Genomic DNA, 19,627 nt, shown 5'->3' with positions numbered 1-19,627 from the left:
CTTCGCAAGAGAAATATACGTTCTATACAGTCTAAGTTCTCTCTTCTTCCTTGAGTAATGGGCTCCTTCTCTGAGTTTGAACAGATCAAATTTTCTTCTTCTTGTGTGCCTGGTGTGAACTAGCATCCACTGGTGTGATAGTCAGCCATAAATTAGCACCCACTGGTTTCATGGCCGGCTGTTAATTAGCACCCTCTGGTGTGACAGTTGGGTTTACATCAGCACCGTCTAGTGTGACAATTGGCTGTAAACTCCGATCCTCTGGTGTGATAGCTGGGTTCACACAAGTGTGTGAACCTGAAATGTTCATGATCTCGAAAAACCCGTGACGCCTTTTCTTAGCAGCTGTCAATCTCCATTTACAGCCACTTGCTTTCTGCTTGCAATCTGCATTCCAGTGACTAGAATCTGCCCTCATCACTTTGATTTCCTGCTGGTTGCGATGGTGAACTTGGGAAACTATATCTGCCAATTCATCCCTTGATACAAACACCATGCCCTTTTCCAAATCGGTAACATTAGTCACATCTCTAATTGTAGTAAAAACAGGCTCCTTGAGTGACGCTACCAAATAAGACCCATCAAAGCTACTATATAAAGGGATACTACTACCTCCACCCTTGTCTCCCTTTTTCGAGACCCGGTTCCCTTGATTATCCACACGTTGCATATAAAACATTTTCTTATTCGACCCACCATTTTCCGCTTCATCACTAACTTCCACAGTTCTACCGCCCTCCCCCAAATCCCCACTACCTTCCACATTTCCCCCTCCCACTCCCGAAGCTTCACCAACCTCAACAATTTCCCCCCTCTTCCGCAAAGGTCGACCACCTCTCACATTCCATTTTCTCTTCCGCCGACCTGTACTAACTCCCAAATCTTCCCCCCTTTCCCCCAAATCTCCACAAACTAACTCCGTTTGTTCACTCGAAGAGTTCAAAGGCACCTGAACATCCACGGCCACATCCGCGCCCTTCTCTAAAGACCCATCACGCAAAACCCTCTCCAAATAAAGTTCAGCAACAGAATTCTTCACACCCAAAGAAGTCACCAACTCAAACATCAACTCAACATCATCATCATCAAGAAGTGGCGCAACACCATACATTTTAGTCACGGGGTTGAAACATCTATGCATAATCTTCAACCCATATACACTAGCATCAATGTTGAGTTTTGCACATATAACATCACAAAGTTGTTTAAATTTCAGAGCAACATCTAGCTTAACAAATCTACACATTTGGCGATCATAAGAGTAACCATCCACACTACTTTGTACAATATTGCCATCTATATATAACCAAGCAATTGCATAATTTGGAGATGGGTTTGATGACATGTTACCTTATTTGCTCGATGTGAAGATTCTTTTTTTGTTTTCCAATTAGGGTTCTTACAATTGGGGGCACTGCTGACTGTACTGGGTATTATCTGTAGACTGTAGTACGGTGTTGCTAAATACAGTTCATTTTTGCTTTTTGCAGTTTGCATACGTGACCTTTTGCTTATTAAAGGTGTGAGACCCTAATAAATAGGCGTTGATTACAGCGCGTTTACATCTGACCTAAAAGACTGTGCTACAACACTACATTTCAAATAATTTCTTATTTTTTTAATTTTAAATTTTAGAATATATAGATTTTAATTCTTAAACACACGTTTTTTTCAAAAATATATTATAAAATATGATTATCACATTTTTCAGTAATTTATTAGTTTGGCAAATTTAATATTCTTCATTTTTATAAAGTTTAAATACATTCAAATTTTTGTGCAAAAAGTAAATTTTATTCACAAGAAAAATAATTAAAATTACAAAAAAATTATTAAAAAATACTTTCACAATATTTTGTAATCGTTATTTTTGGATGGATTATTATATATATATATATACACACACACACACACACATATATATATATATATTAAAGTTTTTATATAAATAAAAGAATTGGAAATTAAAGAAGGGAAGAAACAGTTAACACATTAAAATGCATTTAAAATTTATATTAAAAATTTATATTTAACAATGTATTTTAAAAATATATTAAAATACGTGACAATATTCAATATTAAAAATAAAAACATTCAGCCACTTCCATTCCCCGACTCTAGTTTTTATAGGAGCATCCATAATCTTCATGAAATTTGAACCAAAACCCGGCAATTTTTGTTCAAAAGGATCTAAAATAATGATTATAATATTTAAAAAGTATAATATGAATTAATAATTCAATTATGATAAACTGTGCATACATATATACATATCAAAACAAAGTGAACATAAATTCAAATAAAAATTATATATAACAAATTATCTTTCTAAATTCTTAATACTTAATAAAAGTTTTAGGCCAACCAAAGATTATTTTATAAAAAAAATAAGTATTTTTTATTTTGACTAAAATATTATATCAAACACTAGTGTTAACTTTTTAGTATTTTATATTATTGGGAATTGGCTGTGATAGTATAGTTTCAAAATTTTAAGTTGTTTTGATTAAATGAGAATGAACAAAGTAAAAAAATTAAACACATCAATAAAAAAATAAAGACATTGATAAAATTATATATAAAGTCAAGTATTTAAATTATATGGTTATACATAAAGTTAAAATAAAAATTATACGAATAAAGATTATTTATACAATTAAATTATCTTTCTAAATTCTTAATACATATTAAAAAGTTTAGGCCAGCTAAAAGTTATATTATAAAAAAAATCCAAGTATTTTTTATTTTGACTAAAATAATATATCAAATATTAGTGTTAACTTTGTAATATTTTAAGTTACGGAGATTTTAACCCATTAGAGCCTAATAATTTAAATAATATTTATGTATCACTTAATAGTTGAAAAAAGATAATTAAATGGAGTAATTAGTAAATGCGCCTACATTAATCCTGTTCAAAGTGCACAAAAAATTAGGGTTGACTTTGTTTTGTATCATAGCATTGCACGGAACCATAGGAAGGACACAATTGTAATCTCTGCGAACTGCACAAAGCAAATATGAAGTGTATTTAGCAACTATGAATTAAAAGGCCGTTTTCACATTTTTGGGTCAGAAAAATGAAGTGGGTCATTTAATCATTTTCCAGCAATTTTTTATCTGTACCAAGCAATGTTCTAAAATTTAGTGATTAATCACTAATCAATCTTTGTTCTGTAGCTTGTGAAATTAGTTAAATATTCAATTATTCAATTAATTATTTGATTAATTCCTGATCAATCTAATTAATCTTTGATTAATCTTTGTTTCGTAACATTACTGATTAAGTTTGATTCCCTCTTTTTATAACACTGGATTCTGAAGATCTGAAATATAATCATGATGCGGATACTTATATATATATTACAATGTCAAATCGGGTCGGTGATTAATTCAGGTCAAAGCTACGTCCATCATCGATGACAAATCGACATATATATGTGTGTGTGTGTGTGAGAGTCTGTTTTAGTGGAAGTTGACATACAGATATTCGAAACTGTTTTGGTAAAGTTGTGTTAAAAAATAATTGACAAAAATTCTGAATGATTCTTCTGTCTTTATTCTTGACATCCTGCCGTGAGACTGAGAGCACCTGAATTCATATTTTCTTATATTAATTTTATATCTCCGACGGTCATATGTATTAGAATTTTGATTATTCTGTTTTCAGCTCGGTACAATAATGTTTAAGTTCGGATAAATTTGTTGGGGTGTAAGTGTTCTTTAAAAAAATACAAAGAAAGTAACAAATACTCATCTACTCCCTCCGTCCCACCAGGTTCTTTACGTTACTTTTTTGGCACGCATTTTATGTTTTAAGGTTCTATACTTACATTTTATATATAATTTTTAAAAAAATCTTGAAAAAAAGTTTGATGTCTAAACTTTTATTCAGAAAAAAAATAATTTAAAAAAATATTATTCAACTATCCTTTATAAGAGCCTCAAAATGCGTGCAAACAGTGAACGTAAACTACCTGGTGGGACGGAGGGAGTATTAGAGATGAGTAAATATTATATGAATAGAACGATCATATATGTGCTGTTATTACGTATTATCGTTTTATTATCAAATTTTTCTTGACAATACAATATCTTTAATTAATGTAGAATTATTTGTCTTACAAAAAGATAAAACACTAATATAGTGTAATGGTCATGACTAGAAAACGTTCCGATCTTAGACTAAGCATATAAAGAAATAAAAAAATTATATATAATAGGATTATAATCACAAAAGAAAACAGAGTACTATTGTAAACTTAAAAATTACTAATTCTGAGTAATTAAATATCTACGATCAAATTCTGAGTAATCAAATATGTATAATGAATTCTGATACTCAATTTGGGAGCTATTAACTCACATAACTTGTCATGTTGAAGATTGCATGTTTTTGTTCTTGATTGATTCACTAATAAACATGTTGTTAACATACAAACTCATGCACACTCCTTGATGGTGTATAATTGTTGTTAAGATAAACACTCATGCACACTCCTAATAGCGTGTCTTTGTTCTAAATTGATTCATTAGAGAGCATCTTTTTAAACTAAGAACACATGCACTTCCACTAAAGTTCTGCTACGTGATGATATTATTGTGTGAGTTTGATGCGTATTATGTAAGATTTATGTAATGGGAAGTTGTTGGTCTATGCAAGAACCATTGAATCTTTAGCATAGTTGAAATTTGTTGGTCTCCGAAAGACAGTCAAATCATTACTGTTGATGTTATATATTGGAAATTTGTTGATCTCTGGACCGTCTACAGCTTTGCTTGAAAACCTTGGACTGCACTCCGAATTATTAACAGACACTACACTAGGGGAAGACCGGGAAGTACACAGAGATTGGTAGACAAAAATAGCACAAAAGTTTTGAGATGATAAACGATAAATTAAATTAAATATCTGCCCTCTGCAAATTCATCCGCTCCATTCTCAAGCTAGTGTAATTTATTAAGAAAGTCAGTTGAAGCCAAATGTCAATAAACAAAGGAAAACACTGACTGATAAAAGATAGCTCAAGCAAATTCTATACTTTATGTAACAAGTAAATTTCTTAATTGCACTTAATAACAGTATCATAGTTGGAAGATCTGTACCTAAAATCAAACAAAAAATTCAATACTTAAGCTCAATTGCCAGTCTGTAAAGCTGTAAATTTCTTCCAAGAGCCTCTTTTAAAAGGTCTTTATCCCGTCAAGATTGGACAGAATGAAGGACGATTGACAATATTAATTATCAACAACATATAACATGTTCAAGATGCGGTCCTAAATCCGACATCAGTATAAAATTTAGCAACGGAAACAAACTAAAGAAGCAATTATGCAAATTTTAAAAAATAGTAACTGATTTGCAAGAGAAATTTTGTTTTATGACATACTCAAACTTCGCTAATTTCTTTTTTAACCTTTTCTTGATAGGAAGGATCGCCATCGCCAGCAACTTGGGCATCAGGCACTTCTTCTACATTTGAATATGCAGCATGGCCTTGTGTGAAAGAGGGGCTGACACAAGTATGTGAACCACATATCGTCATTATCTCAAAAAAACCATGCTGCTTTCGTTTTCTAGCCTTTAAGCTCCACATACACCCAGTTGCTTTCTGCTTACATATCACAGAGTAATTCAATGGATCCGCCCTCATCACTTTCACCTCCTGCTGGTTGCTATAGTGAACTTGTAAAACTATATCGGCCAATTCTTCCCTAGATACAAACAACATCCCCTTCTTCAAGTCCGTCACATGTAACACATCCCCGCTCGTTCTAAAAACAGGCGCCTTAAGTGATTCCACCATAGAAGACCCGTCAAAGCTGCTATAAAGAGTACCACTCTCCCCACCCTTATTTCTCCCTCTTGAAACCCTCCTCCTTCCTTGACTATTCACACGTCGCTTACAAAGCGTTTTCTTATTTAAACCACCCCTCACTACTTCTTCACCACCTAAACACAAATCACGATTAACTTCCATATTTTCACCTATTACTCCAAAATCTCGACCAACATCCCCATTCTCACCACTTTCTCCCAAACCTACCCTATCGTCCCCATCTTCCCCTCTCTTCCCGAAATCCCCACAACCTTCCACAACTACACCACCTCCTCCCAAATCACAACAAAAATCCACATTTTCCCCACATCTCCCAAAACCCCGACTAACTCCCAATTCACTATCAAACAAAAAACCCGCTTGCTCACTCAAACAATTCACATCCAATGGCACATCCACTATCTTCTCCACAAACCCATCAAGCAAAACCCTCTCCAAATAAAGCTCAACAACAGCATTCTTCACACCCAAAGAAGCCACCAACTCAAACATCAACTCAACATCATCATCATCAAGAACCGGCGCAAAATCAAACATTTTAGTCATGGGGTTAAAACACTTATGCCTTATCTTCAGCCCATATAATCTAGTATCAATCTTGAGTTTTGCACATATAACATCACAGAGTTGTTTAAATTTCAGAGTAACATCAAGCTTAACAAGCCTAGCCATTTGACCATCATAAGAATAGCCATCAAAACCATTTTGTATAATGTTACCATCTATATATAGCCATGCAATTGCATACTTTGGACAAGGGTTTAAAGACATTTACCTCGTCAAATTCTCCGATTGCCGAGCCCGAGCTTTCTTGTTAATTAGGGCGAGGGTTTTAAACTGGGCTACTTTCAATGATGGGTACAGTATAAATTTACAATAATTTTGATTGATGAGTTAATAAAATTTAACGATTTTAGATAATTTAAACAAATTCAGGAATGCACATATATTTTATATGTTTATAAGTTGATACAAGTGAAAAATATTAAAATATTTGATAGTTCATTTTTTTCAGACTTTTTTTTAAAATAATGATATTTATACAAATATACAACCCTAAAATATTATTTTTCCCATTGATTATTTTTAATAACAATTAGATAAAATATACTCATTTAATTCATAATATTGTTTCCTATTAGTTGTCGTTTAATGGGTATAGTAGTTGTGCTTGTACAGCTTTCTGTATAAAATCAGTTTTAGGTAGTGTAGTTTTAGACAGTGTTTGGTATCTCTGTTTCATACAGTAACTAACATCTTTTTGCTCAAGAACGGGTGAAAAAGCGTTTCGTAATTTTAAACAGTTTTTCCGAACAGCAGTCTTTAGCTCAAAAGCTGCTTTTAGAACTGTTTTGACATTGCACAAAAAGAAGAGTATGCAGAACAATTTTTCTTCAAAGAATTGATTGCTACCAGTTGCAGAATCTTTAATGCATCTATCGCTGACCTCGGCCATTCAGTTTTAGTTAGAGTGACCAAAGACATTGACTCGGCAGAATAAAGGTTTGCTTACTGTATGTTAAATGTGTCCAGTAACTCTCTACATGTGTATCACTGAGAGCCAGCTTTGTCAGGCGCTCGCATCCTCTCTACAATGTTTCTGCCTTTCTCTTCAATATGACGCCTCCGCTCTTCAAGTTTTTCCCCCATCTTTTTCCCCAAACCAAGCATCTTTGCACGCGTATTCCCCATTCTTTTTGGCCTTGACTCGTCTCCCTGAATTGAATGAGTCTCTTCATCCATTATACTTGATGAACGTGATGATGAATCATATATACTCGATGATCGTGATGGTGACTGGGTTCCTGGAGTTGGTTCTTGCCTCTCCACATGCTCCTCTTTACTCAACAAGGGAATTTCTTCTGGTTCACCAGCTCCCAACAATGGAGTTTTTAATTCTTGGATAGGATTTTCACTAACAGATGACTGATTAGTGGATTCTGATGGTGTTGCTACGGATTTCTTAGTTTGCAGTTGAAGACCGTCGGCTTTTTCGATTTTGCTTTCATTTGATTCCGTTTTGCTGTGCGTCTCCCTTTCAGATCCACTTAATTGTGTTCCTTCATCGTGTTGGGAGCTTGGTTTTTCATGTATGATTGGGGAATCAGTGCTGGCTTCTTGATTTACCCAAATGAATGGAGCTGCTTGCCTAGGGAGCCAGTCATCATTTTCAGCTATCATAAATGGGATGTATATATTTTCATAATTAGGAAGCACCATAGTTTCACGAATGGCTGCCTGCATCAATGACAACAGAAGGATTTAACAAAAAGATAAAACACATTTATTAGTTATTACTACACTACATCAACACATTAATAGATGCACGAGTATAGCTACAGTCTACAGTATCATCAGCACACCCATATAATAGAAATGACATAACAACATAGTTTAATCAAGAATCATGAAACTAGGGGTCAAAAATGTTTCTTTGGTTGGCCTTGGTGACACTAAGAGATAGTTGCCTTTGCTACTAAGTTAAGAATAATAGATGTATAAAATCAACTAATAAGACAAGTAACATACTATTAACAATTTGGTAATATCATATATAAGACAAAGGAAATAGAACAGCTCTTTGAGAAGACTCAAGTGACCTGACCTTAAATCGATTGATTAGAAACAGAGCAATATGTCCATTGGTAATCTTGTGCTCCCCTACAGAAGACTCCAAATTTAAATCAATATCAGGCACAGATGTGAATGCAAGCCATATCTGATCAGATGGAGGAGCTTTTATCTCTAATCTCAGAGTTCCTCGAAGAGATGCTACCCTTATTCCCAGAGAGATAGGCACCTTTAGTTATTTAAAGATCAATCAGTAAGTTCAAATACTACAAAAGGGAACAGTAAAAACTTTTGACTAGACTTTTCGCGTAGGCACCTCAATGGTACTAAGGAATATATTTTCATACAAGTAAAACTGAATTAACAAGGCCAGTAGATTGAATAAAAATCCATACAATTTAATGCGAGTTACCAACAAGGCAATAACAATATAGAATCCTCAAAAAATCACAAAGAAAATTCTTATAGTTCATCCTAACTGCAACTGGTCAATATGACCTCCATAAAATGAGAGAGAGAGAGAGGGGGGGGGGGGGGGGGGGGGGGGGGGGGGGGGGGGGGGGGGGGGGGGAGGGAGGGTGGAGAGGGAGAGGGAGATGGAGAGGGAGGGAGGGAGGGAGGGAGGGGGAGGGAGAGAGAGAGAGAGAGAGAGAGAGAGAGCTAACTTCTGAAACTTGTTTAGCAACTGTATTTATCATTGATCTCCACTTAGATGCATAAGTTGATTCCTGTAAAGAACTCTTAAAACTTTTCATCTTACCTGTCACAAATGTCAATCAAGTACATATTTTACTTTATAAACACAACATATTAACTGAAGAAGTTGACAGTATTGAAATTCACGGCATAACATGCGTAGGCAACTTTATTGATTAGCACTAATATATGCATGTACATACAAGCAACAACACAGGTCAAAACAACATTTAATGAATTTCATGTGTTAGATACATTATGTTACTCCGACCCTTCTATTTAGGTACTCGTACCTATGTCTGACACTTGGACACTTATTCCGTGTTGGATCCTTTGACTGAATGTGGACACTTTGACCAACTAACAGACCACATGTGTGTTGAATATATAATGCAAACCATAATAAAAAGAAGCAAAAAAAAAAAAAAAAGGCCTAGAAGATCCCTACTTGCAAAGTTCCTTACATAATTTTGTTTCATCAGAACTTGATAGCTACTTTTTAAAAATTTATCTACTTATCAAGCTTGTTTATTAATGTATTATGTCATGTCTTATACCCATGTCCAAAATACAAGACAGTGTCCTTGTCGAATTCTAATATTTTTGAGTCCGACATTCAGGTATATGTTGTATCCGATAGTTTGTCCCTAAGTCAGAGTAACATAGGCCCTGTTTGGGGTTTGGCGCGGAGTGAATGAGCTGCTTTGACTAGCTAATTACGGTAGTTGCTTTGACTAGCAGATTGAATTAGCTGTTTGTGTGAAACTGTTTGGTAAATAGCTGTTTAATTAGTTTTTTTGCATCTTAAATAGACACATATCAAGCCTCTACTTAAAAAACTCCACAAAGTAGCTTTTTGATCCAAACCGCTATTTCAATCCGCTAACTACCAAGCACCAAAATTAGATTCTCTTGGTCAAGCCTCTAACATCACTCAAACCTCTAACTCCTAAACAGTGTCATACTGATCATAACTAGAAAAGAGTGAGCTAATCTCAAAACAAAGAGGAAGTTCAATCTATAGTATTGATCTTGTTTTCCGATTTTAGATGCTATGATGACCTCATACTTCTCACGAGACATTTCTAAATTTCACATATGCGGTGAAAGAAATCTTGCATTCTGCTACAGCCTATAATATTCCCTATGCTATTCATATACTTACTACTGAATACTGATTTTTATGAATAGATATATAGAATCACATCACAACATACTATAAATATTTCTTCAGCTTATCTCGGTGTTTTGAATGGATGGCATTACAGGGCCTTCATGCTTGTGATCTCTATAGAGATAGTACAGTTACTTTCTTGTTAGTGTTGTTTGTTTAATTAACTTATTTTGGGTTGGGTAGACTCGTTTTGCCCCACCACTTGCAGTCTATATATTATCTCATAAATAATCTTAGCATGGAAATAATGCATACATGGAATCACAGGAGTCGAAAAAAACAGATCATAGACGAACCAAATTTAGGGTTGCCCTCATTCCTAGCCTCCGTTTTATCGGCTTCCCCTTTAGAGAGCTTAAACTGGTTCCCATAGTGCTCAATACCTTCTAAAAGATCTGATGTGACTTCATCCACAGAGGTCGGGTCTAAATTTGAAGTCATGTTTTCTGATATATCAATACCACAAACTTCAACCCTTGTTTCAATATCTAACACTGCACCACCACGATATTCAATGTCGAGTTCTAATGCCATGATGTCATTCATATCTGATGGAAGAACCCTCATGCCATGAATGTATGGAGGAAGGTTCCCAAGATGTACACCAGTGCACATAACTTCACCAATGTAGCTGGGGGTTCTAATATTCGACAAAGATCTCTGCCAGAATAGAGAATTAGTATCAGAGATATTTGTGCACATAACTACTTTTTGCAAGAACAACAAGAAAGGAAAGATATCTCTATGATATAGTCCATCCAATCTCTGACCCATAGAAAGTGTCTAACTCCCAGACCATTTATTGACTAGACTTCTATTAGTAATTCAATTGAAAACAAAAAACGTGAATAGAGTTAAAAGAGCAAGTGTAAGTTATCTTAGCAAACAAAATACTTCATGTTTAAGCTGCAAAATTGCAAACATGCTTTAGAAACATTTTAAGGTTACAATTGAAAAGCTGCTACACGAATCATACCTGAATTCTTGCTTGTGCAAAGCTTTTTATCCTCGAGTTGCTCTTTGCATCGAAGAATAATCGTGATAATAATAAATTCCAACAAAGCGTCCCTTCATCGCTAAAAAGCCTATCATCAGAATCTGCTTCAGAAATGACAGAGACACTACTTGTGCTACCTGCACGAGTAATGCTTGCTGCTTCCGCATTTTCATCCAAAGAGTTGAGTACTTTTCCAACTGCAGTAGGCTTTACAAAGAATTTTGCTGCAGACTCCTGAAGTAAACGAGATTTCTCATTCACATTTTTCCCTCCACGTCCTAGCTCGGAGTTTGCCTTATAATCTGAACCACTCTTAGAAGTTTTCTTCGCAAGTTTTTTTAGGAAGTGGCGAACCTTCGATGAGGAGCCGTCAATCTTTATAGACTTTTCTATTGACTCGGCATTGAAACCCGTAGTTGGTTTCATTAGTGAAGGATGTTCGGTGTTTAGAGCTGTCAAGTAATTTTGAAAGTCCGTACGCAGCTGTACAAAAGATTTGAGTTTTTTGTTGGTACTACAAGAGGAGATACGGAGTGCTTTACTCCACGATTCCTTTTCAACAGATGTCTCCAAATAAATGTATAAGCTTTTACTACCATTGTATATTGCTGAAGTCTCAGTCTCCACTTTAATCGGGTACTTCTTAGCCCTATTAACAAATTATAGACATTAGAGCAATTATTAATTTATCTGTCTTGATAATTGGCCATTGTCAGAGATCAGGTTGTGATTGGCAACCCCCTTAAATGGACAACCCAAAAAAATTAGACCTAAAGGCAAAGTAACATCAAACAAACATATAGTAGCAGTCTATGTTACCCGGTCTCTCCATTTTTGTGCCTATACCCATGTCCACTGGACACGACACTATGTTACCCGGACTCTTTATTTCTGTGCCTATAACTGGGTCCACCAGAAATGACATGGGTGTGGTTATGGGATCTGAGTCGGATTCTACTTATTACAACCGGACACTTCACCTTGTAGCATCCCAGGTCAAAATGAAAAATTAGGTCTTGTTTCAACTTTTTTATAGAGATCAAGGTCCATGAATGACCTATTTTATGTTATTCTATTAATTTTATGCTACCATTTAACATACATGATTAGTGTACGTGATTTATGTATAATAGATCAGTCTATATAAACTTTAACTTGTGTGGAGCTTAAGTGCCAAACCCCGTACCCAGGTCTAATTTCGGGCAATGTCCAGGAATCCTATTTATCCTAAAACCACGAATCTGACTCTTGGATCTGTACCCGTATCCGACACCCATACCCGAATTCGGGTAAAATAGCAGTACAACATGCAAAACAGTACAAAAAAAATGAAATAAACTAGTGTAAATCAAACAGAGTATGTGCAGTCTGCAGATCATTAGTATATATCTACCACTGAAATCATACTACCCTTTTAAGAGACTCAAAGCCTAATATAATGCCAAATAGGTAAAATTCCAAAAGATGAATATTTCAAAGGAGAATGCAGGAACAGTCCTTGTCTTCTCCATTCTCGTCCGCAATATTCAGAACCTGTTACATGAATCCACCCCAGCTGACTATACAAAAGAGATCATACCTAAGACAAATAAAAATGACTGTTTTCTGCACGTGTTCTAAAACTTGAAGCTCTAATTGGAGAATATAATTACTGAACCAGGAAGGATTCTAAACAAATGTGCAAAAAAAATAATCGAAAATGACCTTTAATTTGAGGCATCTGTAATTCCTGTGTTAAAATCCAACTGATTTAAGGGCCTAAATAACCACCAAAGAGAGGTAGCAAAATCAAAAAATACCTAATACATACCCATATGCCCATCCACAATTACCCAGACACAGCTCCAAGTAAAACTGGTCGTTCAGAAATACACAACATAAAAGCTGGCACAGGATCATATAAATTAGACTGTGAGGCCAATATATAGAAGGTTTACATACAATAAAAAGTACAATCAAATGATCTTGAAGTTGAACTAAGTCAAAGGAATTTCTGTAGAGCCTTACTTCAACACTTTTGCGAAATACAAGAACTGATAGAAAAATTAAAAAATATATTGTTGTATCATTAACACGAAGCAACAAGCCCCCCCCCCCCCCCCCCCCCCCCCACCCACACACACACACACACAAATCACCACCACCACACAAACACACATGTATGTAAGCGAAATCAAAAGGGTTAACAGGTAAACAACTAGTCACTAGGTCATTGTAGAGTGCAAAGTACATTACCATTTTCTTGAAGGTAAGTTTGTAGCAGACACAGCTGCAATGCTGCAGTTCTTCAACTGGATTACTGTACTCGAGCCATCTGGTTCTGTTATTTTAAGTGCCTGATCTTTGAGATTAGCATATTTGCGGACAGGGTTGACTTCCAGGACATCAATCTTTCTTTTCTGTTCTCGTGATCCTTTGTCACTTATCCAGTTCTTTGGGACCTTTTCTAAATCTAGAATCCACACTGGTCCCTGATGTATAGTAAAGTAACTGTCAATGAAACACGAACCTAGAACATTACAACTAAAGTTGTATCATGTGAAATTGTAAACGACACTTAAGGCAGCTTAATGTTTTACAATATACTACACTCAATTAAATATTGTGAACATTGATGACAAGAACCAAGCACATAGATTTATAATCTTAGAATATGTATCAGAATACCTTCCGATTGCCCACTTGGTTATCACCTTTCTATGACTACCTCATGACTCCAAAAACATGCTTGCCAAAATCAATGCACTTAATGTGTTTGCAGCAACCTTCTTTTATCTCAAAATGATATTATAAATAGAAAACAGAAAATTGGTGGTTGGTATTAACTATTATTTTTCTTTTTGCAACGTAATTTTAAACACTAAAGATTCAAACCGTTGGTATCTTCCTTTGACTTATTATTATATAGTTAACAAAAGCTGATGCTATTATGGCAAAGAGGCTGAAATTTTATTGGATTAATAACAATCCATGGATTCTGCAAGAACTTTCAAATTTATGGATTGTTTTAATTCCATATAGAGTTCATATGCATTCTTAATCCTTGACGAACCCATAGGCATACTAGAACATCCCAATTTTGACACCATGAACGGGCACTTACTAAGGTCAATGCACAGTGAGATTTGTGGAACTAATTATGCCTTTCTTACACGGATGAGACTGATCACGGAGGACAGCACGAATTGAATTACTCTATATTACAGATATATATATAGTAATTAGTGTGTAGTGAGGTTTATACCAATCAGCAAAACACAGATAACCATTTCAATCAGCATTCCTTCACGAAATCAACATAACATTGGGTAAAACACATACACATAATCATTCCACACACAAAAACAGTAGACATACATTCTTGCAACCCATCTTAATCAGCATTTCTTTTACTAAAATAACAATCTTTAAATATATGTACACTCATACAAAAAATATAAAGACTATAATCAAAAGGGTCCAAAGATCAAAACCTGCTTACTGGGGTAAGAAAGATCCAAGTGATCTCCATGAACTTCTCGAGATGTGTGCTTTGTTTCTTCATCTTTAACTTTCTTTTTACTCAATCTTACTACCAAGAAATACAAACCCAGAAATTCAAGAGAAATAATCACAAGCACACCAAGAAAGAACCCAACAGAGAGGGTTAAAAATCCCATCTTTTTATTTTTTTCAGTTGAAGAAAAGAGGGTTTGTCAATAAATTGTTTGAAGAGTAGAAAGATTTGAATTTGGATTGAAAATGAAGAGTGGAAAATTGTAAAAGGTGGGCTATGATTCTCAAGCGGTTCAACGAAACTATAGGAGTATATTTATTTGTTTATTTGCGGACGGTTGGTATGTTTATTCTACACTACTACAGAGAATAACCCGCCCGGTTCAGTTGGATTTTATTCTTTTACTCAAAATTTTATTTTGTTACAAATATTTGTAAATTTAATTTGTAACATATATATATACATGTTTGAGTGAAAATATATTTTAATTACTAATATAAAAATTAAATTAGTGCAATAACTAAAATTTTGATAATTTATTTTCTCGTATAAATATATAATATTTTGACAATTAATAAACAGAATATTATAAAAATATATACATAGGAGGAGTAATATGTGTCAAGTGGAGGTCCAGTTGCACGAATGTGATGCCAAGTCGATCAAAAGATACATATGAGAATATGTAAAGGAATTCACCGTGATTCGTGTTTTCTTCTTCGTTACAATAATTCAACATCAAGCAAAGAAGAGCACAGCAAAGAAAAAAAGTAAAAGTGCATGAAAGCAAAAGAAAAAGGTGAGAATATATAAATAAAAGTTTAAAGAAAATTTAGAAACAAACTAGCATAATAATCTCGCACGGGTCATTTTTCTTGAAAATTGTCATAATGTGCTTAAAAGTATCATAATTTTTTTAAAAATTAAAGATAAAATTTCGTAATTGCCCTCTATTAAGCAATAATAATACATTCCTCAAACAAAAAGATGACACAATATGAATAAAATTTCGCACATATTTACCCTATGTGGAAAACAATAATAGTACATTTCTCAAACAAAAAGGTAACAGAAATACATTATCTCCGTCTTTGTAGAAATGTATTAAATCAATAAATCTCGGATTTTGAATCAAAAGGAAGAATTTCCCCTTCTGTGGGAATAAGGAATGTACTCTATCTATCTTAATTCTTAGCCTCTCGATCAAAAGGACAACTTCCTTAAATCAGTTTAAACTCACCAACTTGTATTAGCCCAGCTTCAGCTTGCCATGTTAGCTTATATAACAGTACTGATAGAGCAACATGTTGGCTTTTCTGGATCCAGATGAAAAAGAAACAGCTGTCATATCCTGAATGGCCTGTTTCCAGAGCTAGACTGGTCCATCGTTGCCCTTTTCACCTTGGCATTCATGGTCATTATTTCTTGGAATGGATTTTGTTCGCTGAAGTCATGCATGCAACTTCATCTTCTCTGCCTCCTCCTTGATCATATTCTTTATCCCTCAAAAGCAAGCATGTGCAAACAATCTATACTATAATATAATAAGCCAACATAGGTTTAATCGGTAGTCGTACAAAATTTTGGTTTGGTCATCTCTTTTATAACTACAAGTCTGTCACATGTAGACTTCTTCTTTTACTCTTACAATATTAAAGAGTTTTATACCGTTCAAATTACAAACACTTGTGAGGTAATACAAGATAAAAAACTCCACCATTATTCTTTTAGATATAATTTATATATTATTTATATACTATATTATAATAAACCGATATTGGTATAATTCGTAGTCGTCCTAAAAATGTAATCAATTGATAAATATAATCCGGTTAAAATCTAATTCATTAATACTACTAATAAGATGATGTTAAAATTTAAATTATAATTAATAAATTACGAATTCTATACCCGTCTGTGCTTCGCACGGTGATATGGGTCAGAAATGATATTTAATCACTATTATATATTAGAAGCCCGAGAACACTAAAGCCCAGTTATATAGGGCCTGAGACTCTTAAATATTAATTAATTTCGTAATTAGTTAATAAAGGCCCAGTCAGAGGTCCAGTTACAAGTCCAAATTCTACAATACATCTGACTCTAGCAGATAAATATTCAGAAGTTCGGATAAACGTCAACAACAAGAGGATAAAAGTTCTATCTTATTTCTTGCTTCGAGGCATACTTCGATAAGAAGTCTGATACCTAGAATCGTATTTCTATTCAGCTTCTGACTTCGAAGCATCTATATAAAGGGCTCTACCCCTCATAACTAGAACTACGTTTTGGACTTGATTCTTCTCCACGCAGAAGATACGTAGGCATCTCGCACCGAGACCAGTCTAAAGCACGAATCGCTCACCCCCGTTTTTAGTTCTATAACATTTGGCGCCGTCTGTGGGAAGACAACAACAACCATGACCGGACCACGTTCTGAAATCCATGATCCACGCAATCGAGCCACCACCGGAGTCTCGACTGAATCGACCCCCGTGACTACCACCCTTCCGCTGAATGCGACCGTTGCTCAGACTACTACTCCTCTGACTTTTGGCTCGCTGCCCCCTTTGACTCGAGTAATTGCAACCGTCACCGACACCGGCACGCATTACTCAACCGTCACGACAACCACTCGTGGAGGCACGGGTGACGACTATGTGCACGTAACTGATTACGACTCCTCGGAATCAGAGCAGGAGCGTGACACCCCCCCTCGAAGAAGGAGAGAAACCGATCATACTCGGCACCGTCGACGCCGCCATAGGCAAGAAACTAATGAGCCCCGGGGGCCAATAACTTATGAGGAAAGAATCCGGGCCCATGAAGAGGAAATCGCACGGTTAAAAAGAGACCAGGCAAGGATGCAACCCCCAGAATCTAGGGATGAAGCCCCTCGTCAAACCGTGATGAATCAGATTCACTTGTTACCAGCAGGCGATCCTGATAACCCGGTTCCCCCTTTTACGCAAGAAATCATGGGTGCAAGAATTTCCCGAAAATTCAAGCTCCCAACCATTAAAGCTTATGATGGTACGGGTGATCCCGCTAATCATGTTCGGACCTTCATGAACGCTCTTTTGCTCCAACCCGTCACCGAAGCAATCAAATGCCGCGCCTTTCCCCAAACCTTGAGTGGGATGGCCCAACATTGGTATAGTCGCCTACCCCCTAATTCTATCTCTTGTTTTGCTGACCTGAGCAGGGCTTTCATAGGGCAATTTGTTGGAAGCAAAACACATGCCAAGAGCTCTGCCTCTCTAATGAATTTGCATCAAGGTAAGAACGAATCGCTCCGGGAGTATATGAATCGTTTTACCAAAGAAGCCTTGAAGGTCCCAGACCTTGATCAGAAGGTAGCCATGATTGCACTCCAACAAGGCACCACCGATGACAATTTTCGCCGATCTCTGGCCAAGAGGGCTCCGGATAATATGAACGATTTACAAGAGAGAGCCGGAAAGTATATAAAGGCGGAGGAAAGCTTGAGAAAATCCCAGAACAATCAGGGACCGAATACCAACTTCAAGAAACGTGGGAATGACACGGAATATAATGCTGAGAATAAGTACTCCCGGAAGGAAGATGAGGAAAAATCGCCTGCCAAAAAGAAGATGGGTCCGAGGTTTACTGAGTATGCCAGGCTTAACGCCCCGAGGAGTCAAATCCTGTTGGAAATTGAGAAGGACGAAAGTGTTAGATGGCCGAAGCCTATAAGGACCGATCCGGAGAAACGTAACAAAGATTTATATTGTCGATTCCACAAAGACACAGGACATAAGACCGATGATTGCCGGCAGTTGAAGGATGAGATTGAATTCCTGATCCGAAGAGGCAAGTTATCCAAATTTACCAAGGATGGAGACAAGAATCATCGAGACAGTGATAATCGTGGAAGAGACAACGATGACAAAAGAACTCAGCCTCGAGGGCCTGTTATTAATGTAATCTCCGGAGGACCTACGGCTGCAGGCACTTCAAGCAATTCAAGAAAGGCTTATGCAAGGGAAGTGATGAATATAGTTGGAGAACCTCCGAAGCGGGCAAAAATCGATTATGCTCTAGCATTCGACAATGTCGACCTTGAAAAGGTGAAATTTCCTCATGATGACCCTTTAGTGATTACCCCAGTGATTGGAAACTCATCCGTAAAGAGAGTGCTTGTTGATAATGGAGCCTCGGTGGATATCTTGTTCTATGATGCTTATGAAAAGATGGGGTATTCTGATACTCAGTTAACACCCTCAGACATGCCTATATATGGCTTCAACAATGTGGAAACCAAAATTGAAGGCATGATCCAACTTCCGGTAACTATGGGTACCGAACCCAGACAAGCCACGTGCATGGTAAATTTCTTGGTCGTTAAAGCCTCATCAACCTATAATGCCATCCTTGGGAGGACTGGAATACACGCTTTTAAAGCAATCCCATCTACTTACCACATGAAGATCAAATTCCCAACCAGGAACGGAATCGGAGAAGAATTAGGAGATCAGAAAATGGCCCGAAGCTGTTATATTGGGGCATTAAGATCTGGAGGAGCCGGGGGGCAAGTATTACCTATAGAGGACCTTGACGTCCGAGAAGAAGAGGAAAGGAGAGGCAAGCCTGCCGAGGATTTGGTTCCAATCCAATTGTATACAGAAGAACCTGAAAAGGTCACTTATGTTGGAGCATTACTCCAGGAAGATTTGAAACAAGAGTTTGTGAGGTTCTTGAGGAACAACCGTGATGTTTTCGCTTGGACAGCGGCTGATATGCCAGGTATCGACCCCTCATTCATAACACATAAGTTGAATGTAAACCCCGTGAGGAAACCTATTAAACAGAAGAAAAGGAACTTCGCCCCT

The 19,627-nt window shown here is 36.1% G+C and overlaps 1 protein-coding gene across 2 annotated transcripts; it reads right to left on the bottom strand.

Moving 5' to 3' along the window:
• Nucleotides 1–7,324: 7,324 nt before the first annotated feature.
• LOC108214989 (uncharacterized) lies at nucleotides 7,325–15,076 on the bottom strand. Of its 2 annotated transcripts, none has more exons than XM_017387279.2 (7): nucleotides 14,752–15,076; nucleotides 13,514–13,749; nucleotides 11,258–11,927; nucleotides 10,578–10,941; nucleotides 9,077–9,171; nucleotides 8,446–8,640; nucleotides 7,325–8,078 (listed from the first exon to the last, which is right to left on the bottom strand). In XM_017387279.2, exons 1-7 carry the CDS (start codon nucleotides 14,935–14,937, stop codon nucleotides 7,392–7,394), a joined length of 2,433 nt encoding a protein of 810 aa, XP_017242768.1. In that variant the 5' UTR covers nucleotides 14,938–15,076; the 3' UTR covers nucleotides 7,325–7,391. The 2 variants fall into 2 exon arrangements, with proteins under 2 accessions (XP_017242768.1, XP_017242769.1); XM_017387280.2 differs by having other exon boundaries at nucleotides 13,514–13,768; nucleotides 14,752–15,058.
• Between the last annotated feature and the right edge of the window lie 4,551 nt (nucleotides 15,077–19,627).

Source organism: Daucus carota, chromosome 3 (assembly GCF_001625215.2).
Source record: "Daucus carota subsp. sativus chromosome 3, DH1 v3.0, whole genome shotgun sequence".
NCBI classification, from domain to species: domain Eukaryota; kingdom Viridiplantae; phylum Streptophyta; class Magnoliopsida; order Apiales; family Apiaceae; genus Daucus; species Daucus carota.
Note: the sequence above shows the minus strand (reverse complement) of the source record. Positions and strands in the feature narration are given on the sequence as shown.

Excerpts from the sequence above, each read along its gene's own strand:
- LOC108214989 (XM_017387279.2), bottom strand. The coding sequence starts at position 14,937 with ATGGGATTTTTAACCCTCTCTGTTGGGTTCTTTCTTGGTGTGCTTGTG. Across the intron at positions 8,641-9,076 it reads TTGCTAAACAAGTTTCAGAA|GTGCCTATCTCTCTGGGAAT; the intron begins GTTAGCTCTCTC and ends AAATAACTAAAG. Across the intron at positions 8,079-8,445 it reads TTCTAATCAATCGATTTAAG|GCAGCCATTCGTGAAACTAT; the intron begins GTCAGGTCACTT and ends TCATTGATGCAG.